Source organism: Xiphophorus hellerii, chromosome 17 (assembly GCF_003331165.1).
Source record: "Xiphophorus hellerii strain 12219 chromosome 17, Xiphophorus_hellerii-4.1, whole genome shotgun sequence".
Classification (NCBI taxonomy): Eukaryota; Metazoa; Chordata; class Actinopteri; order Cyprinodontiformes; family Poeciliidae; genus Xiphophorus; species Xiphophorus hellerii.
In genome coordinates this window covers 16,708,162-16,733,848 of record NC_045688.1, presented here as the reverse complement: position 1 = coordinate 16,733,848, position 25,687 = coordinate 16,708,162, and the positions used below count along the sequence as shown (strand labels likewise).

Here is a 25,687-nt window from a genome sequence, read left to right as displayed (position 1 = left end):
CAAAAAGGTGAGAGTCTTAGACAACTGATCTTCAAAGAGCTGCAGCTGCAGGAAGCAAAATTAGAATTGAAGTTATGTTAATATATGTGTGTTGTAATTGACGTACCCTTTTTATTTTTTCCTTACTTCCTCTACGACCCTGCTCTCATTCGTCTGAACCGTTTACATGTATTTTTCACTGCTGTTCAAAGTAAACGAAGCAGGACCGACCCAGCAGGCTGAACATGGGGCCCGTTCTCTGTCGTGTCTTTGTTGCTTTCATTTTGATCATGTTCAAGTTCTTCATTTGAGAGAGCGCCAGCCTTTGTCATGTATTTCTTACATCTATTAAAATGCTTCGCATATCTTAGTTAAATATGCTGTCAGGATTAAGCAGTGATTGAGCCTGATTCTTTTGCGGTGCAGGGCGGAGTTTTGGCACGGTTTGGATGTCGTAGCTTGTGACTTGTCACTGGGAGCAATAAACCAGCATAATTAAACCCTTTCATCTCATGTATTCTTGTTTTTGTTGGGTGATGTGTGGATCAAGATGATACAAAGGAATTTCCAGCTTGCTACTTGTTTGCCTTTCAGGCATCGTGACGATCAGGAGGTTCACAGAGAAGTCGTGTAAATATTAGAATCGGTTTTTGTTTGGTGCTTCAGTGACAGATAACAATCAAAGACAGAAACACGTCATCATAGATGCCATACCAGCATTTATTGCACAGATGATAGTTGTTGGCTTCATAATTTATAAAAGGGATACTGCAGGTCATTGCTGTTTACCTAAAGGCATTTAATACCAGCACACTTGAGTTTACATTCTGGTCCATGGTCGCTGTGAGTCGTCCCTCCAGATCACCTGATTCCATCAAGTGCTGCAATCACTGCTGCATTTCTCCAGCTACAGTTCACAATCTTCACACTGAAGGCATAAACCACAAAGTTGTAGCTTCTGACAACATATCTAATAAAAATCGGATTCTTTATTAGCATTTGTTATTCCCCAAGTGAAAAAAGTTAAAGAAAAAGTGCAATTCAAAAGCCTCCAAGTCTACGCATTCTCTCCTGATTGCATATTTCATCCACACATCTGTGGATGATGTATCTGCTTCCAAAACGATTCTCAGTAAGCCAGAGAGTTTCGTCTCTGTGACATTCAAAGTACAGGAAGATATCCAAACGCCAAGCAGCAAGACCCCTGGCAGGGATCTGAACCCACAACTGTTAAGATGGGAGGATTTAGGGCGGGGAAAAAAATGCAAAGTAGAAAACAGAGTTTGAGTTTAGTTTATATTTAAAGAAAAAATGGGGGAGGGGGGACTACAACAGGAGAAAACATGCAGGAGAATAGGATGTAGGAACAATTAGGGAGGGAAGCAAATGGAAGGCTGAGTATAAGAATAAACATGGAGAAAAGAACGAAGAGGAAATCTAACAAAATACAGAAATAAATAGCAAATCTTCAAAACAAATCCCATATATAACAAGAAATAACTTAACTTACAGAAAGAATAAAGGAAATAATCAAAATAAAAAATCAAAACCAAAAACAACTGAACAACTTGGTGCAAAGCAACAGAGCTACCAGCTACCACAACATGTAGAACATTAATATAAATCAAGAAATAAAATAGTTATTTTGGAACAGTAAACGTTTTAAGCCTCGTCAGGTTGTCAGTGAATCTTTAGAATAAATAATTGACAGTTTATGGAGTATGAACCTTCACCTTAAAACATAAACTAAACCTTAAATAAACTCGAGTGAACTATGGGAATTTTTTTTTTGTTTGTCTTTACGTCTGAACACCTGGATAATCATCTAAAGACAGCAATAGAATGGATTCTTATATAATGCTTACATAGGAAGATGTAAAGTTGTACAAAACTAATTCACAGCTGCTCAACTTTATAAAAAAAATGTTAGTTCTCTCGTTAGTTTGTTTTATCCTAATTCCCTTGTTCTCTCAATTTTGCTGCTCACACAGAAAAGGTCAAATCTGTGGCGCCGATGATCATTTAAGAACTGGTCTTACTGAAGGAGCTTTGAACAAGAAAACAAGTGATAAATAAAAGATCATAGATGGCAACGGCATGTTTAAAGATAAGGTCATCCTTGTGATTTACATAAACACCACAAACCTGATAGCCATCGCCTGGACGGGTTTGTTTCTTTATGCTTCACTGACCTCTTGTCGTCAAATGCCAAACTAGCGTGTGCGTCCAAACCAGACAGGCAAAACATTTCGCAACGCTCGTACGCTGAGGTTGCAGGTGGAAAATTTCCCACAGAATTCCTCAGATTTATTTCCTCTGATGTGTAGGAGCGAGCAGCCAGGCGCGAGGGCGAGAGCAACATGCACTTCTTTCTGCCAAGTCGTGAGCTCAGGATCCGTTTAAGGGAAACGGATCTGAAATTTCTGCAAAAGGAAGTGTGGTCAAAACACACAACAACACGCAGCTCTGGTTAACAGCGACTAAGTGTTCTGTTCTAAACAAGAACAGGGACGTGTAGACAACAGCTGCCCTGTAGCATGGAGCTGTCGAGGAGGAGGCGAACATACACAAGCAACAGCAAGTGTCACCAGTGTTAGCCAACAAATGATAAGAGCAAATGAATATTTATCCTTAGAAATGTAACCAAGTGCAGAAATGTTCTGGTCAATCCCGACTCTTTGAAGAAATCTCCAAAGCTTTCAACTCAGTGGTGGATTCCTCAACTCCTTGGTAACAGTCGATTCCGATCATTTGTTTGCAAAATTGACTTAATCTCCTCCTGTTCTATATTGATATCTTACTTCATCATCTGGATTATTGGGTTTCACTTCTTTTTGCACAAGACATCAAGGTGTGAGTAGAGTAGCTGCCTTTTTATGTCAGTCCCATTTGCCACTTCATTGTTTTTCTTACTGCTTTGTTGCACCTTTAGACTTTCCACCAAGGGGGCAGGTGTGGGACAAGACAACGTCGATCATATTCTTTATTATGGGAGGCTGGGGGTGGAGGCTGTGTGGCAGGTGGTGGGCCAGGCACATCTCCCAGGCGTCCAGCAGCTGGACGTTCACCCCTTTGAATATTTCCCTGAGGACCTTATAACACTGCAGGGCGTACCAGTCACTGCTGGTCCGTATCTCACTGAGCACTGACCCTTTGGGATTAGAAGTCCTGATGATGACCAGTGTGTCTGGAGCTCTGGTCAACAGCTGCACCACTGCCCTCTTTATGTTCAGCAGACGTCGGATGTAGACCTCAATAGGGAAAGAGGTGAAGTGTGCCCAGACGCTAATCACTATGACAGTGTCCGGGCCTCCGGCCACAGTTCTCAACTCGGTGGCAATGTGACGTGTCTCAATGGCCGGCATGGGAGTGTAAAGGATGGGGGTGCCATGGCATCGGTACGTCAGTAAGATGTTGTTTTTGTAATCCAAGGCCATGTAAGGTCCTGCCTTTCCAGGACTTTTCAGGTCAAACTTCTTGAGATCTGAAATTATAGGAGAGAACAGATCAGACTGCGGCGTGAGGCAGTCTCAGCCGTTGCCGGACATTTCTGCCACGTGTCTACCTGGGGTGTTTCCAGTTAGAAATTCAAAAAATTGTCTGACAGTGGAATCTCCATAGAGGCGGACCACTTTCCCTTTCAGACACTGGGTTCTCGCCGAGGCGTTGTTAAACTGACGGACTGTGGTGCCGTCTAGTGCTCGCCACGCTCCCTGGTAGTAATAACCAGCAGGTTTAGTCTTCACAATGTCACTGGTCCCATCTGGAAGGTAAACAGGGAGGTTAAAACTTTCTTTTGTCACTGATTGTAACTATTCACCAATAACCTTTGAAAATATTGTCTTTCACCAGTAACTTCTACTACCATGGTTTCTGTTACTGGGCCTGCTGCTGCACCAGGTGATATGGGGCAGGGCATAGCACTTCTACTACTAGCATAGTAGCTTCATGCTACGGCTTAGCATGAAGCCGTAGCAATGCATTAAAGATCTGTTGTTGTTGTATCAACCTTCCAGATCCCTCAGGTCTTCTGGTTCTGGTTCTGCTCTGCATCCCCAGAACCAGAACCAAGTGACGAGAAGCAGAATTCAGCTTCTATGCTCCACAAATCTGGAACAAACTTCCAGAAAACTGTAAAACAGCTGAAACACTGACTTCCTTTAAAGCTCGACTAAAAACCCACCTGTTCACAGTTGTATTTGAAACGTAATCAATTACATATTTAATGATGGCATTTGACTTAATGTCATGTTTTGGTTGTTGATTCTATGTTGCATGACTTTGTGCTTTGGTGCTTGTTATGAAGTAAAGCACTTTGAAATGCCTTGCTGCTAAAATGTGCTATACAAATAAAATTTGATTGATTGATGCTAAGGTCCAAGAGATTGCTTCACCCTGGATAAATAAATAATGTCATTTGAAAATGACATTATTTGCTGGACAGTAGACAGGTACCCTTCAAGCAACACTACTATGTAATCACACGCGGGAAAGGCAGTGCATCAAAGTTTGTAAAGTATTTCTGGCGTCAGAAGAGTTCCAGAAGAAGAATTGGGAAGATGTTGTGTAAAAAGTGCTTGCCAGACTGTCTAAAAGTTCATTTCTGCTGCCTCACATGTCTTATGTTGGTAGAGGTCTGGTGGTTAATAAATATCTGCCGTTGGATGAGAGCGGCTAGAGTTTCAATCTGCTCTGGTTGGACCATATGTATTTGCTTTTGGAGAATCTGGTTGTCTCAGTTATAAAGCAAAACTTTTCCTCCAGGATTTCACTGGAATAACCCCTTTTGACCAGAAAAATGAATGCTCCACCTGCAATACGCCTGTTTGAGGAGCCTCTGATTGGAAGTAGTTTGGTGCCATTTCAACTCCGACTTCTGTCAGTGAGGAATCCAGTCGGAGGGAGGCTGGCTGTGTGGAACTATGACTGTAATTTGCATTTATTCTGTATTTTTGTTGTGAAATTTCATCTTGCATACAGCAAAATTTGCCATAAACAAGAAAATCTGAGATGCTTTGAGAGAGTATGCAAGATACTCGACATAGAAAACAAGCAGCACTTATTATGGTTGAGTTTGGATTTTATAAACAAAAAAAGAAGAATTTGTCAGGACTCTGAGTTTTTGGGTTTGGTTTTGCTTTTCATCCCTGTAGTGTTTCTAGTTATGTTTATTTCTTTGTTATTTCATCACCCTACATTCAGTCTAGGAGTCTTGGTGTTTCTTTAGAATTAGAAGTATTTTCAGCTTCCTGCTGTTTCCTCCCTTCTGTTTTCTCCAGTACATCTTCTTAGCCTCCCTGTGACACCTTCTCTCCGCCCCTCAGTTGCTCCTGTTCCAACCACTCACACCTGCAATCAGTCATCTCCTCTAGCCAGGCCCGTTGTTCCGTTTGCTACCTCCCAGGATTTAAGCTCCTCTATTTCAGTCCCAACTCGCCAGTCTGTCTCATCACTTTGCTCGTCACTCTTCTCGTCACTACCTTTGTTACCCTCGTGTCTCCGGTTTGCTTTGTTTTGAATCCTTGTAACCCTGGATTTTAGATTGTTGGTTGATTTTCTTCATTAAAATATCCCCAATATGCTACGTCTGCAGCCTGCTGCGATTGGGTCCACTCCTACACACTTCATGACAGAATGTTTAACTTGTGGGCCATGCAAGATGTAACATGTTTCGTCACTCAGGAGTCAGTTTTTAATTTGTGGGTTTACATCCTCTGTAAGTGTCTCTTTCTTTTATTAGTCGAGCAAATTTACTACGGACTCCGTTTTGTTTTGGGATTTTATTAAAGGTTTTCATAAGTACTTTGAACTGCTTTGTTGCTGAAATGTGCGATACAAACAGAATGAAATTAGTCATCAAACCTTCACAGATGGAAACAAAAGAAAAAAGGAGGTTTTGACAATGACAGCTGATCAGTCTTGTATGATGGAAGTAAGTAGACAGTGGCTTTTACCTTTAAGTTTGGGTAAAATGTCGATGCTGGAAGGTCCTGATGACGGAATGGAGACTTTCATGTTGACACCACTGCAGCAAAGATGAGCAAATGATAGAGTGTCATGGGATATGAAGTCTTTTACACATCCGGTGTTGTAATCCTAGTACCTGCCGTTTCTTTTGTCCCTTTGTCGATACAACTATCTGCATATTCCTTATTCTAACTGGGCCTCCCATTTCCAATTATACTCAGCAATTGAAGTCAATTGAAAAGGAATTTACCAAACCTCAGAGTGACAGTCCTGAAACCAACACACCTCTCTTTGGATGAAGTCTATTGGTGCTAAAGACAATCTATATCCAGCACCATGTCTCGCTACTGACGTGCAGAGACATTGTGCCTTCTTTCTTTTTCTGTTTTTGGCATTTTTCACATTTTTCAAACATCCATTAATGCCTGAGGTCTTCCAGACCCAAAGTCATTTAGTAAGGAATGTTTTGCATGATTGTCATACTACATAGTACAGAAGTTGTATAAGATTAAACTGAAACTTATCCGATGAGACATTCTCCGTTTGGTTGGGGTCATTTTATACAAGATAAAAAGAAGATGTGCACCAAAAAGTTCCACTTTGTCTTGTCAGACTTCTCTCAAAAGGATTTGAGCCCAAACTTTGAGTAGGCCACACTAAAACCGTGATTATATAGATCTATTTTTGAGCCACTTAGGGATGGGGTTGCCTTTCGTTACTACATTACATTCATAGGCTTGGGTTTTAAGCATTCCCAATAATAATCCAGTACTCTGACAAGAAGGGTGGTGCACAAACAAACTTTAAGTTATAAACTCCTCTCCCCGGCCCCTTTCAGACAGCCCAAACCATTGCGCAACACCTCTCTAAAACTCAAACTGCAACACAGATTTCGTGGAAATTCATTATGATGAAGGGAAACAGAATGTTGTTTGCCAAGTTGATGAGGTTTCTGCAGAGCAGAACCAGAAGGGTTGAGTGCAAACGTAACGTTGCACTCACCGCTGAAAGAGCTGATTTTCGTTGGATTCTGGTTTGAAACTGAATCCTCCTTTGGAGTGGGTGATCCTGTTGTCGCAGGTCAGTTTCTTTGGCTTGTAGCAGAACCAGGGCTCACCCGTGTGGAGGTCAGTGTAGTTGCACAGCTTCTCTTTGGGACCCTTGAGGCACACGTTGCATGTAACCGTCTCTGTGACGGAGCCTGAGCGAAAGACGCTAAGAAAATATGCTCTGTCTGGATACTCTTGGGTCACTTTTGCCAAGACTGTGATTGCCTCACTGGGGTGAACCAAGGACACCTTTTAGGAGCAAAGACAGAAGAAAAAACAAAGATATTAAACCCAACATTATTATAAACTACATTACATTATTGTATGTTTAGGGATGTGAGAAAATGATTTGCCTCCTTATAGATTCTCCTATTTCTCATAATAACCTGAACATTATCAGTTAATCTCATAATTACCAAGGTGAAAAAGGAGGTCTTAGCGGAAACACTTTTCTGCAACACTTGTCATAAAAGCTTCTGAGTCTCACCTCGACTTGTGCTTTTCCTTCCCACAGTAAAGAGAACACAGCGGTGTAGGAGCCGTTGCGGTGATCCAACACTTTCCCCGCCACGCCCGCAAACACGGCGCGGTTCTGCAGCCGAGCGTATAACAAGTCTCCCCCAGACTTCCTGGGGCGACCGCGGTAGTCAGAGACTCTTATCAGAACCTCCATCTGATCCCCGACGTGCCAACTTCCCCCTCCTCTCCGTGGGAGAATGGTGAAGGTGCTGTGAGCTGGATCACTGGTGTCATTCAGGGAAAAGTCAGGCGGTACAGACGGCGTCTCAGGCCAGGCGATGGATTCCTTCAACAAGTTGACCTCTGTGGCGTTTTCAGGTGACGCAGAGTGGAAGGAGCAGACGCTGGCTGGCTCAGTGGGACCTAACGGAGTGATGGTGTTGGGTTTCGGCGCCATTTTGGTAGGTGTTATGTTAGTTATCTGAGGCAAAGAGGCAAATTTTGTCTTAAACTTTCTTCTAGTTTAGAGCTTGTACACATGAAGTTTCCTAGGATCACAGTTTCACTTCGAAAATACTGATTACTTCAGCAACTTGAGATCTGATGAAACACGCAGCACTTTCCATGTGGCATTTCCTGTCCTGTTGTTATGAAGACAATTCTGTTCAGTTTCTCTATATGCTTTTAACACAGATGTTCCAATCCTCTCTGTCTTAAAGTCAAGAAATAAATAGCTTTGCTTTATTGTTTTGGTTTTTCTACATTTTAGAATTTCCACTTCATTTCTGAATAAATTTGGAAAAATATCCTGATCCACTCTCAAACGAATTTATAAATATAGACCCCCCTGATTCTTTGTAACCTCACTGAAAGCGCTAGCTATAGCTAAAGGATGCTAATGTGAAAAAGCTCAGAAATTCCAACTAGGACAACTAAACTTTAATTTTGTCTAAGACAATGCAATTATGCTACGTAATTTGATCAATAACTGTTTGGATTCAACAAGTTCCTGTGTTTTTTGGGGTTTTTTTTGTTCTGCTCTGGCTCCCTGTGTTCTGTTGATTTCTGAATGTTTTTTTTATTATTATTTTTTACATACAATATTCATCAATTTACTCTACACAACCAACAACATGACAGCTGCATTGTTACAGTTTACGTCATTGACAAATTGTAGGTGGAACAGATTTAAATAACTTCCTGCGGAAAATTAAAAAAAAATAACAAAGAAAAAAAAATTAAGCAGAAGTTTAAAGATGATTTTTGAGCTAAGATTTAAAACAAATATCAAACATTTGAATCAGGAATAAGGCCATGAAAAAAAATGTATTTTTAAGATGATAAATTTAGCTTTAACTGTTTTTGGAAAGTGCATATAATTTATTTTGGTCACTGTTTGATCCTGATTCATTTCCTTTTGAACTTAAGTCAGACATGTTGATTTGAAAAAAGCAAAATGGAGAAAGTGTGTACACACCTTTCTGAAAATGCAGAGTTTCTGTGAAATCAAAAGACAACGCATTAGTTCAAATACATCCTCTGTGTCTTGAGCCACTTATGAATGTGAAAGCTACAACAGTTTAGTAGAACAAAAACAATGTACACACCCTTAATCTAAAGCCCAGTCTTGGAAGTGGAGGTGCGACAGAACAAGAAAAGAAATAGTCAGCCTTGACAGAAGGGTGGAACAGTAAACCAGGAGATTTGCTGCCTGCGTGACAAAAAGGATTTCAAGGTGTCGACACAAACAAGATGGCAGCAAGAGGGTTTGAAACCGAGAGTTAAGATTTTCACCAAATTACCAAGAGAAGTTAGTTAGAGACAGTTAGAAAGACAAGGATGAGATGATTCAGACGTGTGCAGAGGAGAGAGAGTTTATTGTGACCAAATGTCTTCTTTTCCCTTGACATGATGTTCACTTTTTCTATCCAGAGCATCTGGAGGGGCGGGGGGGGTTTTCTTTAATTGATGAAAGTGTTTAGGTTTTCTTCCTTCTTCAGGGGATGAATTGGCATATTTAAACTGACATGGAATACCACAGCCTCTCCCACTGGTTGGTAGTTCTCATCTGATAATATTTACAAAGGGCAAGTAGGTCGGTTACTTAATTACCGACAACAAATAAATTTCACTCAGGTCGTCATGGGCGGCTGCCGCAAAGTGGATGGCGAAGCACAAAGTGAGAGTTCATCTACTGAATTCACTGAGGTTGTATACTGACAAAAACTAACGTCTGGAATGTAAAAATTGTTTTACAACTGTGTCTTTTTGAGACTATTGTGCTTTTATTTTTATTATATCAAATATATTTTCAGATTTTTGTGCAATTTTTGTCCAGAATGACTTATAAAAGTGAGCCATTATTGTTACAGCTTGATTTTCTAAGCTACAGTAGAGTGATTATGAGGGATGCTTTGATTGAAAATGTGCATTTGTGATAATACAAATTGTGTTATTATGGCATAATAATAACCATAATCTTGTTATTATGGTTATTATGGCATTGTTTACAAATATCTTAAATATCGTATATATTTCCCTACACTTTCAACAGCATCCACACCGCCTGCATTGCTTCTCTGGTTCCCTTAAACACACCATAATCCTGTAGTGCATCGTCATAATTGTCACATAGCTGAATAAATGTCACACGGACAACCTGCTACTAAAACACACAAACACCAACAACATGGAAATAAACATCGGCTGTTAATTTCGGCACAGTTTTACTTCTCGGACCGTTAAAAAGTGACTAACATTGGCCAATAACAGAGTGAAAGTTTTTGTTGAAGTGTTTCAGAATCGGCACAAATGTTTCTCTTTTTGTCTAACTCAACACGTGGTCACCCTAAGACAGCGGTTTGGAGCAAAAGCAGAAAAAAAGTCAATGAACAAAGTTTTAGGACTTTAAAAATGGCACTTATGAAATTAGAACACATGAACAAAGCATGTCAAACGCTCACCCCGCCGGATATACAGCTGCTCTGATGGCTGAAGTCCATGTAGTACAGCATGAACAACACCACAGATAAAACCATGAAGAGAAGGATGAAGCTGCAGTTCATGAGGCAACGGTTTCTGGAAGCTCGGCCCTCGCTTAGCAGGGGTGTCTTGATTCCACTCTGCATTAAAAGACAAAAGCATAAAAACAAAGAACATTTCCTTGTACATTTCCAGTCTCAGTTGGTGTGAGTTTAAGTTTAAAGTTCTTTATTTGAGCCATGACTGGTGTGATTATGACGTATTTTTAACTTAAGAATGGTATGGAAATGTATAGATTGTGCTAATTACACATTCAGTTGGTCTGCTATAGTTTGCTATTGTTGCCATGGTCTTTTTTTTTATTGAGTATGATTTCTGAATCCTATTTTTGTGGCTCATAAATTTCTCTCTACCTAAAGATACACAGATGGAACAGTTTGTTTTGCTTTGTCATTGTTTTATGTCTGTATGAAAACCAAACCAGTCATACCAATACAGGCTGAAAACATATTCTTGTACCTAGACTGTCAAGTTTTTCAGTATGAAATTATATGAATAACGACTTTATAGAATGTCTTAGAACGGCGATGGAGATCTGATAGTTTCTAAACCTGTCACAGTCACAATGGCACAGCTTGGTTGACGTCTCCATCAAAACATTTGGATATAAAACCATTTCATTTAGACACACATCCCAGTGAACCAGATGCCTCTGAATCTTCAGAGTCACATAAAGACGATTACAAAGTCAGCCTTCTATCACCTGAACAACATTTCCAGGATTAAAGTACTAATGTCTAGGCAAGATCTAGAAGTACTCATCTTCGTCGCATCCATTAGTGGATCAGTGTCCTCAAAGGCATGCCTAATAAAACTTATCTGATCCAGAACGCTGCCGCTCGCATCCTCACTAAAACCAGGAACATAGAGCACATCATACCAGTTCAAAAGTCCTTCCACTGGCTCCCTGTAGCTCAGAAAATAGACTTTAAAATACTTTTGTTAGTTTATAAATCACTGACCGGCTTAGCACCACAATACATTAAAGATCTGCTGTTGTTGTCTCAACCTTCCAGACCCACCTGGTCTTCTGGTTCTGGTTCTGCTCTGAGTTCCCAGAACCAGAACTAAACATGGAGAAGCAGCATTCAGCTTCTATGCTCCACAAATCTGGAATAAACTTCCAGAAAACTGTAAAACAGCTGAAACACTGAGTTCCTTTAAATCTAGACTAAATCCCTGCTGCTTAGAGTCGCTTTTGAAACATAATAAATGGGACATTGAGCAACATATTTGCTGTGTATTATTTTGATGATGCCACTTGTGTTTCAGCACCAAGATGACACAGACAGATAGTGACTCTCGAAACCCTCCACTGTGTTGTGCAGTGTGTTTGCCAAAACCACGTTAAGCAATCGTTGAATAAAGGACTCTTATAAATCAATCAACATCTGTGCTGTGGCTGTAATTTGATGGGTTTACTGTAATGAGTCAATATTAAAGTATTGTCAAACTTGTGCAAGACGATAACTTTCAGCATACAAATTTTTGTGTGCCGGTCAAGTCAGAGTCCAGGTTAAAGGTTAAAGACCTACAGGTTATACATACATCTGTAGGTCTACAGCATAACAGAGTTATGAGGAGGGAGCGTGAGCATGACAGAAACATTTTACCTCAACTGAAGTTAGGCGGAAAACACCTGAACAATCTCAAGAAGTTGTCACCTCAGAAGCCCTTAAATTTCAGACAACAAAAAAGGAGAGACGATTGAAGCAATTTTTGGGTCTTTTTGATGATTTACCTTTACTTTCGTTTCCATCGTCGTCCTCACTTTGTCATGTTCACAGAGCTGTACGCAGATCGGTGTGTGTGTGTGTGTGTGTGTGTGCGCGGGTGTCTGTCCCTGCCCCTCTCCTAACAGGGTGTGACCAACTCTTTCAGCCTGTCAGCGTATCAGGCAGAGCCTCAGAGCAAGAAGTTCTGCTCCGAGACATCCCAGATTGGTTTTACCTTCTCATTTACGTTCCTTGAGTTCTGATACGAAACTTATCCATGCTGCCTCTCCTTTGGGAAAACATGTCCCCCCTGCTCATTCCTTGGACTTTGGTAACCTGCTTCTACCTTCCAACCGTCTTTTGGTGAGACCTTCCTCTTTGAATCTCCTCACCACTTCCTGCTCGCCTTCCTGAAACTTTTTTACCCAAACTACTTTGTAACAACTCACTGCTCATTTAGTTGCAGCCCTTTGATATTTATTCACATCTAAGCATATTTGTGTCGTCACAGTGATAATTCAACAGCACAGGCAAGTACAGGACAATGCATTCCATATATGGTAACTCTTTGACAGCGTATGTTTATACACAGAATGTTATCTATTTTCATGGAAAGCTGCGAAAGCATCTGCACAGTGTCTGGAAACGTCTTTAACAAGAAGTCACATCTTGCAGAAGTAGAAAAACACAACAGATACATCAGTAAATAAATGGTAAAACTATCAATTCCCTGTCACAATGTACTATTTTCAAAAAGTCTCTTAAACTTTCCTCTGGTGGTCTTAGGGGTTAGGGTCCTCGATGTGACTGTCACCGGTTCGAGTCCCGGTCTCTTGACCTTTTCCCACAAGCCTTCCCCATCTCTCACAACCTGCTTTCTTGTCGGATCGCTGTTAGTTGGGCCCCTAGAGCAAAGAAACTCCTTAAAAATAATAATAAAAATCATTAAAAACTAAAACATTTTGCATTTAAGTCCAGATTTTCTGGACTCAAGTGTCTAAAACCTGCATCCAATATATTCAGATAATTGTTTTACTGCTGATTCAAAAGCAAATACCAGCAATGTGCCTGTGTATGTTTGGGGCCAATATGGATAATAAAACCCAGATGAGTTGTGCTTAAATGTCTATAAAATCATAAAAACAGAAATTTTAGAAACGTGAGTTTGGAAAAGTGTATTTTGATGTCCAGCAGGCCTTCACTTGGTTCACAGTCGCTGAAACCTACTGTGAACCAAGGTGTATTTTTATTGTCACTCAATAAACAGAAGAGGGAAATGTGTCAGCTCAGAACTTTGTTCACTCACTACATGAGTCAAGCAGGCACTCACCAACCAACACAACCGTGGCACGGCTAGCTAGCATAACCAAGGCAGGAGAAGTGAATTAAGTTCTTTCATTGCAACAGGTGGAATTTAGAAGCGTTGAAGACTTTTGAGCTGTTTAGCTTCTCGGGTCCAGTCACTTCATTTGGTTGGTTTTCCCAGACAAAACAGTGGATATTAAAACCCAGATGGTTTGGATTTTAATGTTGACCATAATGTCATAAAAACCTTAAAATTTAGAAAATTGAGTGTGTTCAGTGATGTATTGATGTTGATGTTCAACAGGGCCTCTAGGTGAACATATTGAATACTCATTGGGCAAATGAGTATTTTTACTCTTCCTTAAGCGAATGCCTTGTTAAACTTTAGTTTTGTGGATCAATTCCTTCCTGTTTCCAGGGAAACAACCACTGGCACAGATCACCATAAACCAACTTTAAGGAACTTTTTCAAGCACACAGTGATCACGCAAGCACTAAAACAAGCCATCCATGCAAAGCAGGAGAACAAGAGTGAGTTTATGCACCGTCCTGTAGGGAAATTTGTGTTGTGCAGCAGGTATAGTACAGTATATTGTACGGTGCTAGCTTCAGTTGTGGAGCTAGCCCAGTAAAAATAAGTAGAGGAACTGGAACTGCTGGGCTAACATTCTCCACCCACATCAAAAGAGCACCAATACAAACGTCCAAATACTTGAAGAAATGGTAGCAGTAGATAACCAAAACTTCATGTCAAACTTTATTCAACTCAACGTTTACAAAACACCCAACCAAATGAATGTAGGCGAAGCTAAGTGCGCTAAACTTTTTGAAGCTTAGCTAAGATGCTAAATTAAAAATTTTGCTCCACTATTAGCACATTAGTGGAAGTGTGCCTACCACTGATAATCAGCTGTGTTGGCCAGGAACTGACCAGGTCAGTATAGCTGATGCTGATAGGAAAACTGCAGTCGCTCCATAATAACGATGGTCAAAATTTGAATTTTCTCCAAAGCCCCGGTTTTTGATTTTTACCCAAGGACCTGCCCTCCTTTTGGACATCGGTTACCTGTCCACAGTTTTAGGAGACCACAAAATGCAAGACCTAGATGCATCCGTCTTCACACGGAAGCTTTCAGTCTACCAATAGGGCAGAAGCAGTGCCAGAAAACAAGAACAAAGTTCAGGTCACTGCTCCTGGAAACGCATCCGCAAAGATAACCAAAACATTGAACTACGATGTGTCGTCTTACACCTCAACTGATTTAAACAGGTAAACGAAACCGAAGGATTTCATCAACTTCCACAGATTCTTGTCTAGTAGTTATTTAAATGTCAAAGAAACATTCCATATGTAAATATCTATCCTTTATGTTTCTGTGCTAAAATGTTTATAAGTGCCAACATATTTGGGTGCTGGGTAGAAAAAAAAAGAAGTGAAGACACGCAGAGCAATTCTACACTTTGAGCTGCAGTTGTTGGTGCTACTTTGTCATTAATATAATGTGACGTCTTTTCTGTTCTCTGAAGAAAAAAAAAACAAACATTTATCCTCAGTCAACATTTACAAATAGGGAAAAATAATTGCGACACAAACAGTGTGTCGATAACAATAATACAACCCAGCCCTTATTGAACCATTGCTTTCAGCATTCGGATACAGAACGTAAGAACTCGAGCAACTTGTCAAGTTGGCAGAAGCCCTGGTTCTACCACGTTCCTTGAATTAGGCCCCCTGATGCAGAGTAAAGTCTAAACTCTCTACGCAGGTTTTCCCAGCCCACAATTTTATTTTCCTCTCTGCGTCTTATTTAGGTTATTTTCTTTTTTTTTCCACTTTGAAAAAAAACAGTAGATAATTACATGGAAGAATAGCAGCAAATTGACTAGCTGCAATATTTCAGTTCCATCTCGGAGGAATTCACACACGATTTGGCTTTCGCAAAATGTTTTCAAGTTCAGATTTTGTTCATGGGAATCTTGCAGATTCGCTATCTTTCCTTTCACACGTGTTCTGCTTGAAAAAAAAGAAAAACGAAAAAGAGACATAAAAGGATTTATTATTCCAGATACAGAGATCACACAAATCTATTTCACTGCAAACCTCTAACACTGTGGCTAATGGTGTTGCTTGTGCACGTTTCCCACTCAATTTTCTAATGATACGTTTCAATGTAGCATCATGAACAATAATGGCCTTTTGGGGCGTTTGGTTCTTGCTTAAGGATTTCTGTAATATTTTGTTGGTGTTATGTGATGTTCTACTTTTGGGGGAAACTGAATTTCAGGTTCTCATTTACTGTAAGTCGTCGTCTTAAAAATGAACAAACATAAAGGCTTGAAGTACGATATCATGTGTGTAATGAAACTTAATGCAAGATTTGACATTATTGCCAAGCACGTGTACTGGGAAAAATGTTTTCTTCTACCTATCTGTCTCGGATGATAATATTGTAAGTTTTAGTAGAAGGGAAACATCTTTAGATAATCGTTATTCATTTGTGTTTAGGCTGGGCACAATTTGCACTCTTGGAGCGTTCCAAGTTAAAAAGCTATTGCATTATGTACTACTTTATAAATATTTGATCTTTTGAATACACGTATTCAGATTTAAAATATCTCCTGTCCATTTCAGCACCAAAGTACCATCTAAGTGAACAGCTGCTGTTCTGGATGAATATGCTCCCTATCGCCGCTTTCACTAGTGTTGTTCCTCTGAAGAGAGATTTGATGGTCTGTCTGTAAAGGACAGTGTCTTGTGCCACCCGACTAACCAGGCTCCACCTCTATATGTGTCTCATAATATTTAGCATCATCATTAGCCTCCTTTGTCTTTCCTCGTGGAGACTGGCTATGGAATCCTGATAAAAGGCTTAAAATTAGATGAGATGAGACCCAGATCTTGTTAGTTTCAAGGAACAACTAATTGTCAGCCTTGCTGAGTTATTGCTTTTGCTTATGACCAGCAATAGTGGGTGTACATGTACATGTGCACATGTGCATGAGTGCTTATATGTACTTGGTGTCACACTAAACTGTTTGGTTTATCACATTCTGATAAGGACGAGAGTCGGCACAAACGGTCGCAAGGACGGGAAACAGCCAGACTGCCACTAAGAGGTGGAGGGGAGAGCTAGATGCCCAACGAGCTCGTTAAACTTGCTAGCATCCATTCGGATTGTGGGAAATGAAGGAATTTGTCGTGAGAAATGTAGGCAATCCATACGTACGAATATGAAATCTCAATCGTCCGCAGAAAGAGGGTGCAGAGTCCGCATAACTCAGAGTACGCACAGTACGACAGTATCATTTAATCCCAAGCCTCAGACCCAAGGAAATTGAAAAACTTTGTATTTACTTATGGCTGACAAATCTATGTTTGTCAAAATGTACTCTAAGAAGAGAGGCAGGTGAAGTGAGGCAACCATCATGCCTTGTGTCAAGCGTATGAACCTGTGGAGGCTGTGCAAGATGGAAGAAAGAGGAGTACATGAACAGCTGAAAGGGAGAATAGCATGAATTCATCCCCTAAAAATATTTGAATATTAGCAAGAAATATCTAACATTTAACAACTAAATTGAAATAACTAACTACATTTTATGGAATTAATTTAAAAATACACGTTTTGTGAAGCTCTTACACTAAAGAGTTATTCGTGCAGAACACAAAAGCTCATTAAGATAAGAACTTGAATTTCTAGAAAATCTTTGTCACTACAAACTAAAATCTCAACTACTCGTTCGGCATGTACTCCTGAGGATCTTTGCGCAGCAAACGGTTTGCCTGTAGCGTTATTGTGAGTTTGTCTATTCCGGTTCTCATCTGGCTCGTTGGCTTGGCTTTAATATATGTTCCAGTAATTCAGGTTGAGCACACAAAGACCTGTACTTTACTTGATAAATGCAGGGCTTTTCACTGAAGGCTGGAATTACTGTCAGTTACCATTACAAAGCACATGCTGAACTCCGCTCTGCTCTGTCCTGAGTGAGTGTTGCTGTAAGGGAGATGACAGAACAAACAGAGACCGGCAGCGACCAACATGTCTGTGTTCCAACGGCTTCTGGATCATAGATCAGACGTTTCCTTGGGGGCACCACAGGGGTCTGTGTTCGGCCCCACATTATTAAATAAGTAGCTAAATATTAAATATATAAAATAATGAAATAAAAAAATACATATAGTTTTCAGGAGACTTCCTACAGAAATTGAAATATTAAAATGGTGGTTTAACATAAACAAAGTATTTAAATAAGAATAAAACTAAATTTATGGTGCCTGTGAACTTCAAAAGGTTTCATAATAAAAATTTTATAATTGAACGAAAACACACACAAATAAAAAGCAGCTAAACATATTGCAGTTTTGGGGAAATGGGCTGGATTACACATGAAAGAACAATTTGTACAACTCACTCGTACTGTCGTGGCTGTCGGTGACAGTCTGGAGCCAAACCTACTCAACCACCCACAACACTTTTTACATATCACCAAAAAATGTGGATTTTTACACAATGTGATAAGAGAGACGACATGGACACAGTTTTTAAAACCAAAGACGCTGATTAAACGTTGAACTTTGAAACCATTAAGCTAAAAGAAAACCTAACAAGAAACTTGTGAAAGTCAGTATTTCTTCTATCCGCCCAACACAAAATTATAACTTTCAGAAAATTCAGTTTCTGTACTAAACACACAGAGTACTCTCTCTGATACACACATTTCGCGCACATTCTCTGACAGAACATGACTCAGCACTTGTTTCACATCAGCCTTCTTGACTGCTTTCGGCGCAACGAACTCCAAACATCTTTCTACGTCTTGCCCAAGTTCAAGTGCTTTCCTGGCAAACGGTTGCTTTTCTTTTTCAGCCCTAAAAAATATCCACAGTTCTGAGTGAAATAGAGCTTGTGCCAAAAATATAAGGTGTTTCTATTAACAGATATAAAAGTATAACAGAATTTTAGAATTACATGAAGCAAAAGAAAGCATAAAAAATGATAATCAGAACAATTATCACACTCATGTTCCTCAGGATAAAATCTGTGTTTTTGTTTTATCGCTATTGTGTTCAAAAGTGTGACATATACGGTCTAAAACAGTCGCATTTTGAGTCTTAGGAACACATATAGAGCCTGGGTTTCCTGAATAAAGCAGAATATATTCAAACCAACTAGAAACATCCTCTTTTTAATATTTTTAAGCTGTTACCCACAGTGTTGCTACCCCCTCCCACAGTTACAAACTAAACAGTCCATCCGACCAAAACAAAATTTGTTTTGCAAACATATAACTGAAAAAAATTACCCAAAAACTCAAGAATTACTGAGGGAATAAAATAAAAATAAAAAAGACAAAAGAGTGCAGTTTTTTTTTTAAATGTCTTGATTTCATTTGTTACAGCCCTAAATTTGCTGGTGCGGTCAGAACATTTTAACAGGACGGAATGCAAACAAACCAAACTTGTTCTGTGTTTTACTAGGAACACATCCAAGAATGTTGACATGATGCGCAGATTGCTACCTGTCACATTCAACTAACTGTCTTTAAGTCATGCCTTTGATTGACAACCACTGGATATGTTAGTCTTAGTCAAAGTAATTGCTTTGGTAAGTGTAAAACGTTTATACAGCTGTATTAATGTTTCTACTTCCATTTTCAGAAACATGTCTGGTCTGTTTTCAGCCACATTAATTACTGAGACGACTGCAGGGAAGCCGGCGCCGCTCGCCACACCGAGAGCACTAATTGTGAGGTTTGCTGCAGGAGGGCGTGGTGCGCTTCGCAGAAACATGACAAAATGGAAAAAAATAAATAAATTGAACAACAGAAACATCTCAAAACATCAGCCTGAAAGTTAAAACTTTGGCGCAACTGGGTGTTTTCAAATAGGCAGTGAACACAATCTAGCATGAAATGAGTTGCAAGGTGGGTTAAAGACGACAAAGCCTCAGTCTTGGAGTGGACATCGCACCTAACTCACTCTCACACAACATTGTCAACAACATGACCTACAAATCACACTCAGTTTCACCAGTTCTGTCAGTGTTGCCTGTGTGGCTACTATCGATTGTAGCAACCGGCGCCACCTACTGGATGTAGGGAGAAACAACGACGTCAGCTTTCTGCTCTACGTACAATAAACACTAAACATTTGCCAGCAGTGCCAGGTTGCTGCAATCGATAGTAGTAAGAGGTAAGCAAACAGAAAAAGAATTAATAAATAAATAAATAAATAAATAAAAGTATATGGAAGAATAAAGAACAAATAAAGGATAAGAGTGAAACACTATGAATCCTATTATTTGGCTCTCATTTCCCTCCTCTCTGCTGGTCTTTGTCTTGCAATCAGTATTGGGTTTGTTTGGAGTTTATGTTCAGTTCATCTAGATTACCAACAGAAGGGGACAGTGGGACTTTGTGGTCAGAGATTTGAGACAGTGTGACAGCAGTCATATTCATTTTAAGACTTAAAATGTTTTCCTTCGGCTTTACTTGATTTTTCATGTTACAAATACATTTAATGACAAAAAGTAATGACTCATAACTTAGTCTTTGACATCTGCAACACCTGATTATCAGGAATTAATAGCTGCACGGCTCTCAGTCAGTTAGTTATGGTTATGGCAGAAGGTGGCTACAACCTCAGCATTAGCAGAAGTTTAACTTTAACTTTAGCAGTCAAGATAACAGAGACACAATTTAGAATGTCTGCATATCCAGACATTATATGCAGCTCACTGAGTTGAAATAAAGAGAAAACATGGATTTAAAAGAGTAAGGTGACTCTTTACCACTCACCATATTTCCAGCACAAATAAAGCAAAACACAGTGAAATAAAAACATTTTATCCTGAATCGGCTTAATCTGCCAAAGACACAACTGCTTACGTGAACCGTATGGGCCGAATGGACGAGCGCCTTCTCTCAGGGCCGAGGCGAGGAAAACACTCCTCTCAGTCTCTTGGGGGAACGTATGATTCTTCAGATGATACTTTTCTGCAGGAGCTCCAATGAGCCAGGTCCAGGCTTATTTCCGGCCCGGATTCAGAAACTGCAGACAGAATGTTTCTTGAAAGTTGCGGTCTTACTCTCAGCCAGCGAGATCAAGACCGTCTCACGCCTGTCTTCCCCAAGCCGTCTGTTAAAGATTAAAAAGCTGCCGTGGATACAGTTCAGTAGCTCTATGATTTCATGGGGATTCCATCTGTGGCTCCTCCTTCCTAACAGCGATGCAAGAAAATGGGGGAATTCTGGGATTCAGAGTTTGCTTGTTTGTTTTCAGATAGTCTTTCTTGTTCTGTGTACTTCAGTCCTTTTGTTGTTCCCTCCACGGCTCGGCCCAACATTAAAACACTGTTTAATTCTCTTTCCTTGCTGCCAGAATCTGCTATTTCTCTCTTTCTTGCTCTCAGAATACTTTAGACCTGGTTATTTTGTTACTTTTTAACAAGTTCATCCAACAAAATGAGTTTAGTTATCTGGGAGGAGCAGTTCTCAACGCTGAAGCACAGAATGTCTCTCTGCAATGCTTGTGTAGCAACTAAGACAAGTCTACAAACATGTTTGTGGAAATTCTCGTCATTCCACACACGCTGAGTTTTCATCTTCTGTGACTTGAAGTGTCACGACAAAAGGATCAGCAGAAGTCGTTTTCCCTGAAAGAGGTTTGCAGTGTCAGATTAGCTGTTGGCCCAGTTCGACACGACGCTCCTCAAATCCATCCTGTTTTCAGTCACAGTGTGGTTTTTTGCAGCCACTAAGCAACACAGTTGCAAATTGCAGTGAGCAGTAAGGCAGAGGTGAAACCAACCAACCGCTTCTCAAATCAGAAGTAAGAGTCAAGTCTTTCCAATTACATCTCAGTTGGGATCTCAAGTGGAAGACCTCTAAATCACAAGTCTTGTCCAAAGTTAGGACAAGGAAGAGTCATGTTGGCTAAAAACTCTTAAACGTCCCACAGTCCTAAGGCAGGTTGAGGGCCCTATCCGCAGCCTAGGCGCGGTCGCACTGGTATTTTATTTTATTTAGTTTTATTTTTTTTGCGTTTTCAGGATCTGACCGGCTGACGGGACCTCATCACCTCCCCGCTGTCCGACCGTGACATCTGCCTTGCTTTGATGTTTGTGTCGTATTGCTGAAAACCGTGTGGTCGATGCCAAACGACGCCTCGCATGTCACTTGAACGCATCGCTGCTTCATTTTGCCTGGCAGTTAAACCTCCTTGAACTGCTTCTCTGTTAAGCTGCTTCTGATTGGAAGTTACACACAAACACAGCCACTGTCCTACACACAAGCCTGCAGACCTAACATGTCCAGTCCAAGTCCTAAACTTTAAGCCTCATGTCTTGATCAAGTCCTCTAACCAAATATGTAAGTTAATCACATAATCATAATTGATTCGTAGAATTTATATTGTCTTATTGAAAGGTAAAAGGTGGGCCTAAAATTCTAAATCATTAAAAAATTCACGCTGATGTTTTGCAGTAAAAATGTACCAAAACTAACGAAAGCCTATAAATTGAAAATATAATAAATACAATATTAACAAGAAAAAGAAACTGGATTATTTTGCTAATTCAGTTATTTGTTAAAAAGCTGGAAAACTTGTTTTAACAGTCATTCAAGAGAAATGTCATATCAATAAAGAATAAATCATTTATACAACTGTATTAATTTTTCTTCTTCCCTCCAGGGGGTCTTTCGTTGGCTCTAGTGTCCCTTATATGAAAGTAGACTGACAGAAAGGGGGAAAGACACGCTGCAAATATCGCTGGGTCCAGGAATCGAACCCGCAACAGCCGCGTCGAGGACTCAAGGCCTCCAAACGTGGGTCGCGCTGTCCCCTACGCCACCACAGCACGCCCATTAATGTAACCTTGCAGTATTGGAGACTCTGGAGGGAAAGTTGGAGTTTTGAAGGTGAAAGTACAGAGAAATGTAGCTAAAACCTCTCATTGAGGTAAAAGGAAAGAATGGAACCTTTAAAGTACAGACTTTTCTCCGTAGGATGTGGCCATGGTGGCAGGGCGGAGTCAGATGTCATGTCACCATACGCTTGGCTCTAAATTAGACACATTACAGTACAATTTCTCCAAACTTGCTGTGACCAATCCTAATCCACCCCTGTTTGTGTTCTGACAGGAAGTACAATATTTGGTGAACAGAGCTGAATTTTTCCACAGCAGCCCCTGGAAAGCATGAAAAAAATCATCCCCAAGTCGTGATATGATCAACAATTATGAAACTTGGTACACATGTATCCTGCCATGACCAACTCCTACTCTAGACAATCACACTTCATAATCACTCAAAAGATTTTTGTGCTTGTATTTCGATGAGTTTGGTGAAATACCAGTCCTTAACTGGTAAAAATGCCAAAATGTCTCCACTGCAATGTTTGGGATTTTGGACCCATAAATAAGTTCATGTTTCTAGTGACTATTGCTAAAGGTGTTTCTACTTGTTAAACCCATCTTTGAGCCTGAAACACCCAAGAATAACAAATACATTTTTCCTACTTTATATTCATGCAAGGTTAAGTTTATATTTACTTGTAAGGTTTCCTGTTATATTATTGTATTGTATGAACACGAGTTCTATCTGAAGGTGGAACATATTTTACTTTCATCACAAACAAAATGAAACTCTGTTTTTGTCTCATGAGCTTTTCCAGGTGTTAAAGATCAAACTGACTCTGTATTTATGTATAAAATGAAAGCAAAAGCAATTTTAACTCGATAAAACTCGTTTTGAGAAGAAAATGAAATGATTTGTAGAGCAAGAATGACCATAACTTGACAAATAATGCAAAACACTTCAGAATAAAAGCATAATTCAAACATTTCTGCCAGTAAAATTTCAAAAGTAAGAAGCTTTCTCCCTGAGGTTTGTTAAAATCACATTATTAATTTCAATAACCCCACAAGCCAGAAGACGGAGAAACGATCTCGTTTGGCAACCTCCGTTTTTTTCCGATCCAAGAGAAACTACATTCCAAATAAGAGCTGGTAAATCCTCTTCTCTCGACAGAATAAATAACAGTTCAGTATTCTTTAAATGTTAAATAAGTGGCATTGTTTCTTTCAAAAGAAATAAGAAATGTTAGTTAATTTTTTTAGTATACCTTCGTGTTTTTCTGCATCGTCGGCCACACGTCTCTGTTCTTCCTCTCTTTAAGCTGAACCAGACATTCCTGTTAATTCTAGCCACCCTCCTTCCTTGTATACAAAACAATAATGTGTGCTGACTATGACACTCCTTGACTGATAAGATTGCATTTCCACTTCTGCAATAATAAATGATTCACCCAGTATTTCTCTTTTGAGAGCTAATCGTTTTAATTCTAAGTGCCTTGGTAAAATGTAAGAACTTTAAATATGATATAAACCCTTAAACTGTTTCTGTATCCAGGGAGATGTAGACGTTTCAGGCTGTAGATAAAATAGATATTAACCAGCTGGACTTTGCATCGCTAGATGCAATGAAGTGTTTGCAAATACTGACGTCAGGTGACTTTATGCTAGCAATAAAAAAAAACAAAGATTTATATGAAGTTCAAAATGGCAAACCTAATGGACAAAGACATACATTGCGGGTTTTTCTCCATATAAATATTCCAATAAATGGTCCAATAAAGACCATTTGGTTTTATAAAATGCTGTTCTTTATGAGTGAATTTATATATATTGTGAAAGAAAATCTAAATTACAAAATGACTTGATCTAATCAGGTAGGTCTTCATAGAAAGAAAACTTTCCATCAATTTGAATAACAAGCAGAATTTGATTGTATCTTTGGGTTTGAAGTGATTTTCTGTTTTCGCAAACTAAATCGAGACAACACTCAAAAAAGTGAACTAAGTGAATCTTTGAATTAAATATATGGAGCTCTGACTAAATTAATTAATATGAGTTGGATTTTCCAACAACACACTTTAGTAAGTTTAACATAATTTTTTTGATTTGTTAAAGTCACACAAACTGCTTTTTTGATGCAACAGCATTGTATGGAAGCCCATTGCTGTCACAGAGGAAAACTAGATTGTGAGGACTATCATGTTATAGTGTGATAATTATATTGTATAAACATGATAATTATATTGTGCAGACTTGATAATTATATTGTATAAACATAATTATATTGTATAAACATAATTATATTGTAGAAATGTGATAATTTCATTCATCCAGAAGGTGGCGGTAGCATATTTTTAGTGCAGGCATAAAGATGACTAGTACAGCGGCTAACAGGAGTTGGTCAAGTTTTCCTGGAGAGACATTGATGCTCCTTCGCCTTGTGGTTGAAACCATTAATATTATGCAGACTCTGAGAAGGATCCTAAACAGAATGGAAGTACACAGAAGGAAACGCCATTCCTATCCGTTCCTAACTGACTATTTGAAGCTGAAGTTAGCTTCTGATTGCTGCTTCTGATTCGGAAAATAGCAAAAGGGAAATTTCACCTAATTTTCACTATCTTCAGTATCATCAGCAGCCTGATGAGGGCCGAAACACCTTCCAAATTTTCCGATATGCCAGATAACCGCCAACTCCAAACAGCAGAAAACCCGCTATCAAAAATTCAAACAAGAACAAATCTTCAACATGTTTGAAGGACAAGATGATCAGACACATTATGTTCCACGTCCCCCAATAATCCACAACGTCTTTCTGCAGGTGTCTTCTTGGAGCAGGAGGGTTTTCCCTTGTCCAGTCTTGTCATCGAGAACATTTGATCAATTGCATTGAGAGACCAGCTGACCAGATCCATAATTTGAGAACAGGGGACCAAGAACAGACCTTTGTGGTCAGAGGATGGCAGCAGAAGTAAAATGATCCACCATCACAATGCTACAGTCCTTAGTAGCTACAGTTATTTTCAATATAATTGTTTGTTTTCCATGTCTGAATTAGAAAGCACTCAAACCACTTCAGTTTGTTATTTTGTATTAACAAACTGAAGTTTGTTCAGTTCCCTACTCTTTTTAGACCAATGCTCATATTTCTTATCCAACTTAAATAACAATAGTACTGACATTATTCTACTCCTTTGATGCCTCTTTAAAATTCACTGCTGGGGGCAGACGTGGGACAAAACAACATCTATCATGTTCTGGATGATAGGAGGTTGTGGGTGAAGGTCGTCTGTTGTTAGTTTCTAAAATCACCAAACAG

At 39.6% G+C, this 25,687-nt stretch overlaps 1 protein-coding gene across 1 annotated transcript; it reads right to left on the bottom strand.

The window, feature by feature from the left end:
• Positions 1-678: 678 nt before the first annotated feature.
• LOC116736438 (NXPE family member 3-like) lies at positions 679-12,575 on the bottom strand. The gene is made up of 8 exons (XM_032588885.1): positions 12,238-12,575; positions 10,418-10,576; positions 8,932-8,952; positions 7,483-7,935; positions 6,949-7,244; positions 5,934-6,004; positions 3,545-3,742; positions 679-3,463 (listed from the first exon to the last, which is right to left on the bottom strand). The coding sequence occupies exons 1-8, from the start codon at positions 12,253-12,255 to the stop codon at positions 2,889-2,891; spliced, it is 1,791 nt and encodes a 596-aa protein (XP_032444776.1). The 5' UTR covers positions 12,256-12,575; the 3' UTR covers positions 679-2,888.
• Positions 12,576-25,687: the final 13,112 nt, after the last annotated feature.

Coding starts and splice junctions, on each gene's coding strand:
- LOC116736438 (XM_032588885.1), bottom strand. Junction 7,936..8,931: donor AACTCTGCATTTTCAGAAAG/GTGTGTACACAC, acceptor TCTTTGCCTCAG/ATAACTAACATAACACCTAC. Junction 6,005..6,948: donor GAAAATCAGCTCTTTCAGCG/GTGAGTGCAACG, acceptor TCTTTGCTGCAG/TGGTGTCAACATGAAAGTCT.